The 16,393-nt window shown below is 35.2% G+C and overlaps 2 protein-coding genes across 2 annotated transcripts; one reads left to right on the top strand and one right to left on the bottom strand.

Annotated features, from left to right (window-relative positions):
• Positions 1-9,754: 9,754 nt before the first annotated feature.
• Positions 9,755-12,403, top strand: LOC145120943 (TATA-box-binding protein). Its single transcript, XM_079056728.1, has 9 exons — positions 9,755-10,034; positions 10,190-10,350; positions 10,917-11,004; positions 11,175-11,246; positions 11,380-11,430; positions 11,607-11,651; positions 11,733-11,825; positions 11,914-12,015; positions 12,110-12,403. Exons 2-9 carry the CDS (start codon positions 10,274-10,276, stop codon positions 12,182-12,184), a joined length of 603 nt encoding a protein of 200 aa, XP_078912854.1. The 5' UTR covers positions 9,755-10,034; positions 10,190-10,273; the 3' UTR covers positions 12,185-12,403.
• Positions 12,404-12,866: 463 nt separating this feature from the next.
• On the bottom strand, positions 12,867-15,803 carry LOC145118542 (YTH domain-containing protein ECT4-like). Its single transcript, XM_079054235.1, has 6 exons — positions 15,606-15,803; positions 15,157-15,233; positions 14,342-15,037; positions 13,708-14,235; positions 13,421-13,633; positions 12,867-13,325 (listed from the first exon to the last, which is right to left on the bottom strand). Exons 1-6 carry the CDS (start codon positions 15,631-15,633, stop codon positions 13,068-13,070), a joined length of 1,800 nt encoding a protein of 599 aa, XP_078910361.1. The 5' UTR covers positions 15,634-15,803; the 3' UTR covers positions 12,867-13,067.
• Positions 15,804-16,393: the final 590 nt, after the last annotated feature.

The raw sequence follows: 16,393 nt of genomic DNA, 5'->3' as shown, positions 1-16,393 counted from the left end.
GCTCATACGTGCCTGCTCAGTAGACACCTGCTCAGGGCAAAACATCGCCCTCTCATGAAACTTCCTCGTAACCACAGTAACCGAATCAGTACCCTGCTTGAGGGTCAAGAACTCCTGTACCAACCGTTCCCTCTTCACCGGGGGAACATACTCGTCTCTGAACATGGTGGTGAACCTCTCCCAGGTCACCGCTGAAATCTCTGCAAGAGTGAAGCCCGCCGTCACGAACTTCCACCAGTCCTTCGCTCCCAAGCGAAGCTGGTTCAATGCGAACCGTACCCTCAGATGCTCCGGACATGAACACGTGTAGAAGCATCCCTCGATATCAGCAATCCATCTCATCGCAGCGATTGGATCCTGCGTCCCATTAAACTCTGGTGGCTTCGTGTTGCTGAACTCTCGAAGCAACAACGAGTCACCTCCCTGAGGTCTGGCAGCAGCCACAGCTGCAGTAGCTGCAGCAGCAGCAGCCTCAGTCACCGCGGCATACCGCTCATCGAAAGTCTCAATCAGTGTGGTCTTGATAGACCCAAACATCTCCGGAATCTCGGCCCTGATCGCCGCCGCCACCTCATCGTGGATCATCTGACGAAGCTCCTCGTCACTCACGCCGCTCGACTCAGGTCTGTGGCGTGTCCCAACCATGATGTCTCTGAAATACAACATAAGAATATCAGAGACTCGCTCGAGCATACTCGCACTCGATAACTCAACCCTACTTGTTCCTTGGTACCCAATGGATTCTTACTTAGAGTGCGCACTGCTCCGGTGTCTTCAGTAGTACGGGCCCTATACTACCGTCCACACCGCATCAGTATTCACCCTAATTCCTCCTCCTTGGATCCCAAATCACAAGTACTCTATATCTCACTGGCATAGGCTACCCTTCGGTAGACCTCTCATCAGCTCCTCACTGCTACCTACTCATTCTCAAGCATCACATAGCAGCAAAATCCTTCCTAGGCTAAGGCATCACAAAATCAGGCCACTCTAGTCCTAATATGAATACCTAGCCAACTCTAGCATGCATATCATATCATAACATGTCTCATAACACATAATGTAAGGGTATTTTGGGAAATCACCGTTCGGGCGCTGGCTGATCGTACACACTGCTTCCTTCTGCCTTTCTCAAAATCTTTTACTCTTTTAGAAAAATTGTTTATTTTATGAAAAACTTCCTTAATTCCTCAGTTTGAGTTCAGATTCATCCGAAGATGCACCCGAATCCCTCAAACCAAGGCTCTGATACCAACTTGTAACAACGTAAATTTTCAAAACAATTTATCATTTTTAAATCATTCTTTCATTCACATGATAATCACAAAACATAATGTGTCACTGTGTCATAACAAAAACATGTCCCAGAATCTCAATAACATAAACTCCATAAGTGTGTACGGATCATGTCGGCGCCTTCCCACGGTCCTCGCTAGTACCTGAAACACATATCATAACAACTGTAAGCATAAATGCTTAGTGAGTTTCCCAAAATACCACATGCCACACATACGCCCTTCCAGGCCCCAACTCTGTAGGATCTTCCGATCCATGTGTCTCAGGGGACTCCCGTCCCAAATCCCGGTAGACCTTCCGGTCCTACCCGTATCGACCTTCCGGTCCGTAACCTCTTGACCTTCCGGTCCATATCATACATAATCATACATAGCACATACATATCACATAACCGCATATAGCACATACATCATAGCATACAAGACCTTCCGGTCACACATAAGTACCCTTCCAGGTACAGTATAGTGAGAAGACTCACCTCGTATGATGTCTAGTAACTCACATGCTCGATATCCCTGAATCTCGAAACAACGACCTAGCCCCGCCTAATCACATAAAGTAATTATTTCAAATCATTAACGGCTCTCAAGGCTAGACTAATCCCTTCCTATGTCCTCTCAGAAGGTTAAAAGACCATTTTACCCCTCAATGGTCCCAAAAGTCCAATTGTTGACCAAACCCTAAAAGTCAAATAAAGTCAACTCTCCGGGTTACGCTACGCGTACCAAGCCTGTACGCTGGGCGTACCCGGCGACCTCACAGAAACGGGGAACACGACCCCCTACGCCGCGCGTACTGGGATTACGCCCAGCGTAACTCCCAGTTTCAGACTCCTTAGCTCTTGAGGTCTTAAACAGTTAAGACCCACGTCCAACTTTTAGATCTGACCATTTCTAAGCCTCTTAATCCATAAAGTTGGTGACTTTAAGCCTTTGCATGGCCGAACAAGTCACTAACGCCCATAACATTCCATTACCCAACTCTAGAAAGCTCATAATACAAGCATGACCTCATATCAACGACCAAGATGGAAACTTTATGGATCTATAACACAAATATCACTGAAATGGGACAGATCTAGGTCAATGGAGTCCTTTATGCTCATAAAGTCTCCACCTTTAGGACTTTAACCCTAGAAATGGTCCATAAAGCACAAATCAAAAATAACAAGGAAAGCTTTGAGCTTTATACCTCCAAGTGAACCTCCTCCCTCTGTAGAACTCAGATCCAAGCTTGTACTCCAACTTCTAGCCTCCACAAGAACCTCCTCTTCTTCTTTACTAACACACAAAGGCACTTTCTTGCTCAAGAACACACACACTAGCTTTAGAACGATAAAGTTGCTCTTCTAGGGTTTCTCTCTGAGGGATGGTGGCTGGGGACAAGACCATCACATTCCTTTTATAGCCCTCAAGCCACAATTAGGGTTTTGCACCTGGGCCAACTACGCCCAGCATACCTAGGCGAGTCCGCGTCCAAAATAAGCGCATGAGTACGCACAGCGTACTCTTGAGTACGCCCAGCGTACTCATTTGCTACAATTTCCACTCAAGGGCTAATCTTGACAACTTGACAAAAGAGAAGGGTTAAATAGTTGTACCTGAATTTCGGGATGTTACATGATGTGAGAAAGAAAACCAAATATTGTTAATGGAAGTAGAAAGGTTGAACGATAAATTAAGGACGCATATGGAAGTGGAAAGGTTGATATGATAATAAAAGACATATCTTGTCTACCTTATTTAAGAAGCTTGTTAACGCGGACACAACCAACGTCTACGTGGATAAAAGGAGTCCATGTCATCTATGCAAAGTCATTCATTTTACCTTCTAACCGGTTAAAATCCCCATACATCCATTATTTAAAAGGTCATTTAAATGTTTATACACTTATAATGCACAAAAAAAACGATTAAGATTAGGGTAAATGACATTGTAGCTCATCGAACTTTTGGGTTTTGGTTTAAAAGGTCCCGGGACTTATTTTTTGGTTTTATGGGGGCATAAGGTGGGTTTTATCGGGTCTAAATGGTTACTTTGGACAAAACGAAGTGGTAAACCGATTACCCTTATGTCATCTCACTTTGGACAACACCGACCTTATACCTCCACCATACAAATCCACACATACCAACACCCAAACATCGATTTTACATAACAAAAGGAAAGAGGTAGGATGAGATTGTTTGTGGTTCATTTTTTGTTGCATCACACTCACACGCTAGCTAATAGGGCACTTATTACCTACACCATGGTCCATGTTCATCAGTTTAACCCCAACCTAAAAATCAAGAAAAATAATATTTTCATGGGAGAAGAGAAGGCAACAACAAGTTTTTCCCTTGCTCTTAGTTCTTACAAATGATTGATGTTCAGTTTATAAGGGGGTGGGAGTTCTATTATCTTGAAGTTGCAGGGAATTTGTTGTGACATCCCCAAATTCACGGTCTTTTTAAAAAAAATTATTTATGCTTAATTAAAAATCAGAGTATCCTTTTTGAAAAGTAGTATTGCGGAATTTGTTCTCAGAAAACATGATAATGATGTTATCAAAGCATTTCTGAAGAAATGTATTTTTATTTAAAACATCAGGATGTCATCGTCAATACAGAAACATAAGCATAAACAGACTTTACATTCATTTACACTAATGATTTATATCTCCTTTAATGTCTCAGTGTAATGTATCTTCGCATCGATACTTGTGATTCAAATAAACTAAGTGGGTCGGGTTGGGAAAACTGGTAACTACGTAGGGATTTCAATCCCACAATGTTATATCATATATATATATATATATATATATATATATATATATATATATATATATTAGAACTCAAAATATATACAATTTCACCTCATATAAGAAATTCTTACCCTACCCCGTCAATCCTCACAACAACACGATCCATACTCTCGGATCTAAAATTAATAGCTTTACCTAATCCATACTCCCGGATCAGGTATGTCTAATCCATGCTCTCGGATCAATGACAAATGAGTATGCCCACTCCATACACTCGGACTAGGGACAAACGACTATGTCTAATCCATGCTCTTGGATTAATGACTATGCCCTCTCCATACTCTCGAACTAAGGACGGATGACTATGTCTAATCCATGCTCTCGGATCAATGACAAATTTTAAAGTTCTACTCTCTGTGTATATCTTCACTCGTATTCATAAGAAAATACTACCCAATATTCCTCTTAATTAATTTAGGTTTACTCTATGTCCTAAATCATGATATATTGTCATATATGCTCTTAACATGTATTTAAGGAAATATCAAATATTTCACACATAAACATATATTTAATACTTTAATTAATACTTGTATTAAAATCATGTTCATGAAAGGGACTATGCACTCACACGTATTCTAACATTTTTTTTCCTCTGACGAAACCTAGTATTATTATCACTAAGTTTTTAGTCTAATATTTATTGCGACTAATTATTAGTCTAGATTTATCATTAACTCAAAGTCTACTTTCATGATCTATCAAGTAAGGATCAGCCAGGCAGGATAGTTGGGAGGCAGGACCATTTGGCATATAGTTTTTCTGAAATCCAACAACCAAGCCAACGTGACCATTTTAGACACCTCTCCCGTAAGTAGATCAATCAGTATAACGAATTTGAATCACTGATAAATATTTTTTATAGGTTCATAATAACGATAATGAACTTAAACATAATTTATACTTAAAGTAGGGTAAGCATAACTCACTTACAAGGGAGTTTAGCGAGGAACCAAGCTCTGCGCGGGCAGAACTTCTGAGCCGGAATCTCTTCTTCTCGGGGCCTTCTGGCGCTCTGGGACTCGCTACTAACACCTAGGAAGTTCTAGGGAAAAGCCTTGAGGGTTTGGGGGTGTTTGGGAGAGAAATGGATGAGAAGATGTGAGAAAAATGAGTGAAAACGAGTGCTATTTATAGGCTGATGGAGTGCACGTACGTTGGGCGTATTGGAGATGTACGTTGCGCGTACTCGATACGTGGGGCGTTCATAGCCTTACGCGGGGCATACTCAAGCCACGTGTCAGCATCGCATGTGAAGCCGTGGGGAAGAAGGTGGGGCTGAGATCTCGCCACGTGTCAGCTCCGGAACTTAAGCCAAAAATTAATTATCTTCTAAATTTCGTAACTTTCGCATACGAGCTCCGTTTTTGACGTTCTTTATATTCACGCATAGGTATCGACGGGATCTACAACTTTCGTTTAGACTTTGTCGGCTAATTTTGAATTTATTTTAAAAGTTATATTTTAACAGGCTTAGACAGTTAAAGTCCGTTAAAAATTCATAACTTTGCCATCCGACATCCATTTTTGGTTGTCTTTATATCGTTGAGCTCCTATTAATGAGATCTTCAATTCTCATTTAGGTTGTATCGGCTAAAAATCGATCGGTCTAAAATTCGATTTCCGGGTTGTGTACATTGAATTTAGAAAAATCATAAATTCCTCTAACGAAGTCAGATTTGGCTGTTCTCTATATGCACGCTCTCGGTTTAACGTATACAATGAATTTAGTTTAGATTGCTAAGTCTAAAAAGTATTTCGTCAAAAATTCATTTTTTACGATACGCGGAGCCGTGCCGGTTTAATCGCAAAACTTTAACGAGTCATAACTTCTTCGTTATAAGTCGGATTTCAACGTTCTTTATATGTACGTAATCCTTGTGACATATACTATAACTTTGGCTAGGATTATTTATCCTAAATAATCTTCTATCTAAAAGTCGTTTTTTAAACAAAGATTATTGTCTCTAAATTGACTAGCCCGAATCTGTGGGCGTTACATATGTGACTGCGATTCAAGCAAAATATAAAAGGAAATACGTACTGTGATTTTGTTGGGTCGAGATCGATTGTTAAGAACGAAAAGGGGGCAGATCCTTTTGACATGTGTTTTATTGAGAATACATGGTGTATCGGTCGTTAGAGGTTAAAGAGACTAAAAGATCATGTCATAACCCACATTATTTTCTATAAAGCCAAAAAAATAAGTTTGGTAACCTTTTAAACCAAAACTCAAAAGATTGATACTACAATATCATTAGCCCTTAAAATTAAACCCAATACTGACTATTTACTATTTATGAAAAATAACTTATTAAGGTGATTAACTTTTCGGTTTGTTCACATCCTGGTAACTATTTTTTTGTAAACAATGAACTTTTTGGAAGTGTTCACCTATGATCATTATGACTGGCTGTAGCAGGTTACATCCGGTCATAATGGTCATGTGTGAACATTTCCAAAAAGTTTGTTATATACAAAAAAAAATACTTATCCAGATGTGAACAAACTGAAAAGTTAATTATTCTAATAAGTCAATTTCTTTTCTATTTTATTTCATCTTCTAATTTAGACTTTGTATAAAATTTAACCTAAATGGTAAATGTTTTCAAAACCACACCATTTTGGTAAATACTTTTTAAAATACACCACTTTAGTAAAAAAAATCTCTAGATTTGACATGGAAAAAAAAAATCACCGTTTTATAAAATTTTATCGTTTAAGATATTAAATATAAAAATTTAAATTTACTAGAGACTAAAAGTATCAGAAATGGAGACCAATAACATGAAGAACACCATCTTCAATGAAGTTTGATCTATATATTATAGCAATTAAAATACAAAAAAACTTTTATCTACATCGATAGCATTAGTTTTGTCTCATATATATATATATATATATATATATATATATATATATATATATATATATATAGGGGATGGCTCAAATGAGTACAACAAATAAAGTGAACACGTGAGAACACTACTTTTATATTATTTATTCTACTATAAATTTTGTATATACAAAATAGTGATCTCACGTTCTCACTATATATATATATATATATATATATATATATATATATATATATATATATATATATATATATATATATATATATATATATATATTATCAAAAACGGCTCATAACATGCTGTGACAAATTTAAATTCTCTTAAATGGTCATAAATATTGTTTTATGGAAATTTAATTGAATCTATTAATATTGCAATGATCGATTACCTTAATAATAATACAGATTGACTTATCAGGTTACTTACCTTTTCATCTTGTTTATATTTGGGTAAATTCTTTTTTTGTACACATCCAGTTAACAAACCTGTTGATATAAACAAACCGAAAAATTAAATTTACCTCTCTAATAAATGAAACCTAAAATTGACACGTGGCATCTTCCTAGGCTTTATATTTGACACTTGGCAATTTTTTATTCACCTATGTTTTGAATTCCCGCTCATTTTCATTCTCAATCAGATCAATTCATATCCCAAATAATCAGGAAATATTCCTTTTATTATTGTTTTCCCGTTTGTTTGTTAATCTCTAAAATTGAACTTCTTCAATCTATCCCACAAAATCAGGAATGATTTATCTATAACGATCTTCAATCCAATATCAATAAATCACGATTGAAATCAAAGTTATTAACAACCCCTTATTATCATTGTTTTCTTCTTTTACTTCGTCCTTCGACTCCCCTGTTACACCCATCAATTTAATCTCTCTCCATCTCTATGAAAACACTAGAAATTTCACTGAACCACCACCTTACCTCCACTGCTACACCCATTAATGCATCTGCTAATCTAAACCAATACCCAAAACACCATAGCCAATTCCACCATGCCACATCTCTTCCACCATCGCACGCCTTCCATCACTCCCTGACTTTCTATTGCCGTTTGTGTCACTTCCTTCTCAATCTCTTTTACTTCCGATTTGGTTTCCTTCTCAAGCATACGGCTACTGAAAAAGACAGAACATAAGCAACAGATGATTGGGTTTGAAGGTAAGGTATCTATGTTTCCAAATTTTCATGTAAGGTATTTGTTAGAGATTTTATAAAAAGACGGTGTGGACAATGATTCAACATAAGAAACTTGCAATTAGTTGCTTAATTCACTGGATGCCATTTTTATATAAGTAGTTATAGTATGAAAGCTAGCTTCAACATGTCTCCTTTAGATCTAACCTGATGCGTATATATAATTTGTTACCCTTTTATCTAATTCGTTTTTTGTATATTTAATCTATATTTATATTCAAAGAAGAAGTCGGTGAAGGTTAGTATTGTATAGTCAATCTATATTTATATGGGATTCTACTCATGTTTAAAGTAATTGTCGAAAGAAAGGTGCTCATTGGTGGAGATTTTGAGACCTAAATTGGTAAACTTTCACCTCCATTAAGCAATTACTTGGTTTTTTTGCACTATAAATTTTCATAATACAACATGAAGACACTATGAAGAAATTGGTTAGTTCAAATAATAAGATCCACCAGCTGGAATCCAACTTTCTCACAAGCAACATGTTTCTTTTGTTGGTCAAAGAGTATGAAAATATTCTGGAACTGCTGTTAAGATATATTTTATTTTGGATTCTCATTTATATTTAGTTTTTCTGTGTATTAAGTGGTTTATAATTATACAATTTGTGATTTTGCATTTACAGAAAGTACAAGAATTTGAAAATGAAACTACCAATTCAGAAAAGAACTTGAATGTGAAAAGGTAAGGATCAGTGTATAATTTTTAGTTTACTTTCTCTTTATTCTCTTATGTAATTTTGTTGATATTAGACAATGCATCGTAATATTTTCTTTGAACCATTTATGAAGGGTTTGAATACATGAAAGATACCATGTTCCAGTTTCAAACTTCTTTATATCAATAACATTTAGCCTTAATTTTTCAAAGTACATTGATGTTATAGAAGTAAAGGAAAGTAAGACGCATTGATAAATAATTGAAAGTATGATGAGATTTATTCGGACTTATTTTGATTAAATAGTTTTAAATACAAAATAATTTTATTTTTATGAAGAATTCAAAAACAGTCAAACATGGTTTCAAAAAACAAAGTTTGATGTATGAGATGTGGCTTCAAGATCAAAGAATCGGGTAATATATACTTTGGAGAATATTGGTCCAGACATTTTTATAGACAATTTATTGAAAATTATACTTTAATATGCATTTTTTAGAAAAAGAAGAAGAAGAAGATGATGATGATGATGATGAAACAAAAACTGCAACAATTTTACGAGGATATGCAATATAAAGGTAATAGTAAGATATTAAGATTATATATGTAATTTCAAATATAAATTATACGAAATGACCAAAATAGTGAAATACCATTAATTGATGTTTTAGTAATTTGTTTTTTTAAATAAAAATGTTGTCATCTATTAAAATAGCTCATTCGTGAAATCATAATTTTGAAATTTTTTTAAAATAACAACCATGATTTCCACGGGTTATAACTTAGTACCTTAATAAATCAATTCCTGTTTATTTACTATTTACGATTAACAATTTAATACCCACGAACGCGTTGACTAAACAGGGGTATTTACGGCATGATATAAAAGACATCCAAAGCCGCTCATGACATAACCATTCGAGACCCAACCCTTGCTTCCCATATCGTTCATTCGTTCAGTGCTTCTCATCCCCCTTCCTCTATATATCCCCCTTCGAATCTCCCTTACCTATATAAACATCTACTCTTTCAAATTCCTACCCGCCTTACATCAAATCATCTGCAACGTTCGTCAATTCTCAGTCTCCTGCGTTTCCCATTGATTTTAATTTTGAAACCCATCTCAGAATTTCCAGAAACCCTAATCTAAGATCTCACATTCGAAGAGGGTGGCCGGATAGTTAACGAATCACTACTTTCTGGTCTGTAATCGGGAGATTATTAATAGTCTGTATGTTGTAGATTTAATTTTACATTAATAGCATCTGTAAATCAAAGAATTAGTGAATTGTGAAACTAAAATATCTTCGAATACGGGTTTGGGAAGGTTGGTTTATGGCGATGATTCTTTTTGTAGGACTAATTTGATTGGGAAAAGGTTCATTCGCTGAAGGTGTTGATTGAACTGTGGAGTTAGAGAAGGGATAAGGAGGAGGGTTTGATGGCGGATCAAGCGCTTGAAGGGAGCCAACCGGTTGATCTCATCAGACACCCATCTGGAATTGTCCCTACTCTTCAGTAAGTTCTTAATTGATTCTTCTTTGGTGAGAACAAGTAGCATCAGTCTTGGTTTTAAGTAGTTTGTGCTTGTTTGCGAAACAATTGCTGTCTGAAATCATATGGGTTCGTTTGATTTTACACAGTTCCACCACTTCGTTAGACTTGCAGCTCCCTAGGGTTCGTGATGCACATGTCATGTACTTTTGAATTCCTGACCACAAACTGAGCTCATGTTAACAATGAGCAATTTTGTTCTTCCTTTCACCAAAATGGATGTGAAGATTCAGAAAACTTTAGACACAGAGACTAAAATGGAAGATATGTTCAAGTCTTATGATTGAACTAAGAAAAAACAAAGTATACAAGTTCATTTTTCTGATAGTCTAGACTAATATAGATCAAATTAAACAAAATCATAAAAAAGTGGTCTTAGTATGCATTTTACAATGCTTTTTACATCCACTCATTATACTACTTGATTTTGTATCTACTCATGGACTTGTGTAACACCCCTTCCTTAAGAGCATTGAGAATAGCAACATGCTTTCATTATTTTTACAATGTTTTTTTATATATATTTGTAGAAACATAGTGTCTACTGTCAATCTTGACTGCAAGTTGGATTTGAAAGCTATAGCATTACAGGCTCGAAATGCAGAATACAACCCTAAGGTATGTATGTACTATTTGTTGATATTTGAATCAATCATTGCTCCTTTCGGATGTTTTACTTATGAATGTGTTTATCAGGTGAAGAACTGATTATAAAATCTTATAACCCTTTTTCAGTTTTTCCTTCAGCTAACAGCATTCACTTATTGTTATTTGTGTACTTCACCCAGCGTTTTGCTGCTGTTATTATGAGGATAAGAGAACCCAAAACTACAGCACTAATCTTTGCTTCTGGGAAAATGGTAACTTTTTTTATTTTAAATTTACATTTTATTATCAAGCAAATATCCTTGTATTCAAAGTATCTTGTTATTTCCCTTTTATTTTGGCTGTTTTTCTTCATCTTCATATGGATATTGTACTTTGGTTTTTCAGGTTTGTACAGGAGCCAAGAGTGAACAGCAATCAAAATTAGCAGCAAGAAAGGTACATGAGGATTATTATTATAATCTTTTTATTAAAAAAAATGCAGAATCTTTACAAATATTCTGGTATTTAAATCATTTTTTGGAGATAAAGGCTAAATCAATCATATAGTGTTACTATTTTCGTTTTTTTTTTTTCTCTTTTATTGTATGCTTAAAGACTTGATTCTTGTCCAGTATGCCCGAATTATACAAAAGCTTGGTTTCCCGGCAAAATTTAAGGTAAAACTTAAACACTCTCATATATCTCATATTATTCAAAAAAATGAAAATTAAATCAAATAAATTTGTGTAATTTTTTAGGATTTCAAGATTCAGAATATAGTGGGATCATGTGATGTGAAATTTCCAATTAGACTTGAAGGACTTGCGTACTCTCATGGTGCTTTCTCAAGTGTAAGTTTCTTTTTATTTGTTTCACTAATCAAACTCAACTTATTTTAAATAATTATTAATTATTTTTTATTCATTATTATAATTGCAGTACGAGCCGGAACTGTTTCCTGGATTGATTTACCGTATGAAGCAACCTAAAATCGTGTTGCTCATTTTTGTTTCTGGGAAAATTGTTCTTACTGGAGCTAAGGTGTGAGATTTTAATAGTTTATACATACATATATATATTTTTTATTTTTTATTTGTTTATTTTTCTAACTTTTTTTTATGGTGTTTTGTTGTAGGTTAGAGAAGAGACATACACTGCCTTTGAGAATATATATCCAGTGCTAACAGAGTTTAGAAAGAATCAACAATAGTAATATTCAGTATGGGAATGAGAGAATGAAATTTGTATTTTTGGCCTTTATGCCAATTTATTCGTCGATTGAACAAATATCACCCACAAGAATTTTGAATTTTGTGACTTTTTAATGGTTTTGAGTAGGTTTTTAGACAATTTTGAGTGTTGTTTTGTTTATAGCTTGAAAACAATAACATGAGTTTGATAGAAAAGTTAGAAGTACCTCTCGAATCGACTAATGATTGTCGAATATGGTGGTCGTATCAAGTTGGATGATTGACTATAAACTTAAATTTGTTGTATTGGTTGCTTTATATCTTCTTTTTCAAACAAAAGATAAATTAGTAACAATTGTAATTTATTTTTTATAAATAAAATTGAATATTAGTATATTTTTTTATAAAAGACCAAATCTAAAAAAAGTATAGTAAAATTTTTTAACCATTTTAAAGAATTAAAAACCATATGATGAGATTTTATGAGATGCAAAAAATATTTGGTGATTATTTTTCCAAGTTATATAGTTTTTTTTTTTTTTTGTTGTTGAAAAGAAAAAAAAAACATAGCAGTTAAAAAATACAATTTTATGGTTAAAACGAAAATAATAGACTGATTTTTATAGAATATATGGAATAAAATTGGATTGTAGATAATAACTAATAAAGAAGATGGGACACAAATGTATTCTTGGGTCTTGATTATGCCATTATGAAAAACTACTACGCATTAATAAAACAAATAAACACAAAAACATAAAAATATAACACCAAAAAAAGAGCATATAAAAAAAGACATGAAAAACCTGTTAGAAACCTAAAACCTTCCTATTTTACATGTCTTCCTTCCCCCTCAAACCTCAAACCTCCTTTTGTATACATTTATCCTTAAAAACATATCATCTAGCAACCATTTGCAACGACACCATTCACTGTCGTTTTAGCCTCATGATTGTTTTCCACTTCATCTTTCTTGTTGTTGTTCTCAACAATGGTGAGTTTTTCTTCCCATGTCTGTTTCTGAAACTGCTGTTGTTTTGCTTTCTTTTCTTGAATCCTCTTCTGTCTATCTTCATAAAACTCAAAATCATCCAATATACATTGCTTGCTTGAATGCTCTTTAAATATCTTAATCATTTGTAACCCCTGATCCAATTTCACCTGATACAAAAATAAAAACCCAACTTTCAATAACCAAAACACAAAATTAAAAACAAAGATTATAAATTCATAATCAAAAATCTAAAAGAAAATACCTCTTGGGTGTCTCTGCTATTTGTAACAGGTTTATTCTCATTGTTTTCAAGAATAATATGCTTCAATAAAGTATTAGGCACATCTTTCACAATATGCCACTTCACAGGAAAACAACCAATCCATTTGTCTTGTTGCCAATACTCCAAGCTTTTGTTAAAATCAACCGGGCCCACCATTTCTGCAACACCCACAAATTGTCCACTTGTATTCACCTACAAAACCAATCACAAAAATCAAACACTAGACATTAAAAAAAACAGAAGGGTAAAACCATAATTAACCATACCGAGAAGAAAAGAAAAACAGGGCATCTTCCAGGCTTCTGTTGAGCCTCCTGATATGCAGCTTCAAGTTTCTTGTTTCCATTTTGTGTACTTGACCACACGTTATACTTGATGCTCTTATGAACATCATCTTCACTATAAGACTTGATAATAAAGAACTTGGCATCTTCATAAGTTTCAGGGAAATCTGTGTGGTTGTATTGGTCTTTATCTGGAGCTGCACACACCTTATCGATACCATCAATGTTTGTCAAATTCCCATTCTGTCCTTTAACAGATATTGTGATTCGGGGTCTTGTTATCCTAGCTCTAGGTCCCCTGTTTAGCTCATTAAGACCATCTGTGTTCTCATTGGTGTAACCAAAGAAACCGTTTCCTCCTCTTCCTCTAGGCTTGTACTTGTTATCAACAGTCATCCAGCCATTCCCATAAGAGCTGTAGTTGCTTCCATATTGGCTATATAACTTGTTTGGATACATTCTATTCATGTATGCATTTGCTGCATTTATGCCAGACATTGGTCTTGGACTCTACAAATCAAACAAATCATTTAATCATAAACTCGTAATCAAGAATCAAGAATCAAGAATATCAACAAGTAATGAAGAAAGATTAGATTTTTAGTTTTTTACATACCATGAGATGAGAATGAGGGCGAACGTTCTGATTCTTTGAAGAAAACCCATTTGTGTTTAATAAAGGAGGAGTGATGTTATTGTTTCTTAATGGGGTGTCTAACCATGGTATTGGAGAGTGGACCCCATCAAACCCGTATCTTGGATCTTGAAACGAATTATGTGCACCACGGTTAAAACCTGAATTCTGATACACTGGTGGTCTCACAGGGGCAGAATTTGTGGTTCCTTTTATAATGGAATTGGGATTTCCGGTGGTGGTGTCCACAGGGGTAGATCTGGAATTCTCCACTTTCAGAGGGACAGAAGGGGTGTTAGCCATTGGTTGGAAGTATGGAGTAGGGTATTGGTAATGTTGAGCTCCATAGATTTGACCATCATGGGTGGTGGTTGGAACTGGTGAGCCAGCTGGTGAATATGGACCATAAGGTGTGTAGCCATAACCAGGATACATGAGTGAACCAGTATCTCCATAACCACCATGAGACATGTCAACTACATCAGGGTTTACGTATCTTGAATAGTCATCCCATTCATTGGTGGCGCCATCATAACCTCCATAGTAATAAGCAGGAGAAGGGTAGCCATTGGGAAAGTAAGCCACTGTTGGATCCATGAAATCTGGAATCAATGGTGTAAGAGACCTTTCGAAAGGTTGGTTTTGAATGATGCCATTGTTTCCGGTTTCAATAGAAGGCTGCAAGGTGTAAACAAACCACATGATCAAGTTTATGGTAATGTTAACGAATATTGACGAAACTTGTAAAATTATCGAGAAAATTATCACAAATTACCAAATTTATGCAAACTCCTCACCTTCTTAGCAGACTCTGAAGTCTCCAAGGTCTTGGACTGAGAGTCTAATGACATATTCTTCAACAAATCAGCAGCTTCTGTAGTAGAATAAGTAAAGGAAATCCAATTGTTTCACAGAAATTGGTCGCTATAAACATTTGAACCAAAATAGTAGTCGATAGTTCGTGGGGATCTACTACTAGAAAGCTTTCAGAGCCAAAACGAAAAAAGTTAGTCGAACGGGATATAGAAATAGAAAAAAGGAATACCTTTATCCAAATCAGAAAAGATCAAGCACGAATCTCGGAATTATGATTCGGTTTTGTGTGACATACAACCGGCATGGTTACAAATCACATAGAACTCAGATCTATTAAACCATATTTAAATTTATAAAAAAACAAAACAATTCGAATCGAGCTACAGCAAAAACAATTCAGTAAAGGAAAATCATAGTAAACAGAGGATACGATCTGCGGGAGGAGCAACGGCGGCCATGATTGGAGATGATAGATTGATAGATCTTCAAAAACAGGGTATAAAACCCAGAAATAGTTTGGGGTTTTGAAGGGGATAGAGAGAAACCCTAGGAAGAGGGAGTGAGAGGAGTTTCGGCGGCCACAGAGAGCGAGGGTTTGGGCTTTGAAGCAAAGAGGTTTTGATCCAAAGGAAAGTGGTGATTCAAATAGCACCACGCCCCCCTTCAACGCATAGTGGCATCTTTGCCCCCTTTAGTTTCATTTTGATGACTTTGCCACCTATGGTTTCAAATTTACGTTTTTACACGTTGGCTTTGACACTTATGGGTAGGGGTGAGCAAAAACCGCACCGTAACTAAATTTAACCGCAAAAACCACATAAACCGCAACCGATAAACCGCAAACGTAATAAAAACCGATGGTGAGGTTTTTTGTTTTTCAAAAACCGCAAATTTGTGGTGCGGTGCGGTTATTAGTTTTCAAAAACCGCAAAAAAAACTGCACCGCACCACATATATTATATACAACTTTTTTTATTAATTATTAATATATTAAATGTTAAAAATAAGATAAGTTTCATGGAAGAAAGATAGATAAAATACTAGAAGACAAAAATGTTAGTTTTTTGTTATGTTTAATTTTGAAAAATGGTGAAATTAGACAATTTTAAGATATTTATTCTTAATTACTACTGATTTGACGTTTTTAGGATATTAGTTGTTTGTGATTTAAGTTAATTGTCTTATACCTTATGGTTTTTTTTATTATTACAAGTAATA

Source organism: Lactuca virosa, chromosome 6 (genome assembly GCF_052849685.1).
Source record: "Lactuca virosa cultivar CGN04683 chromosome 6, Lactuca_virosa_CGN04683_v6, whole genome shotgun sequence".
NCBI classification, from domain to species: domain Eukaryota; kingdom Viridiplantae; phylum Streptophyta; class Magnoliopsida; order Asterales; family Asteraceae; genus Lactuca; species Lactuca virosa.
The sequence above is the reverse complement of the archived record's forward strand: the minus strand, read 5'-3'. Positions and strand labels throughout refer to the sequence as shown.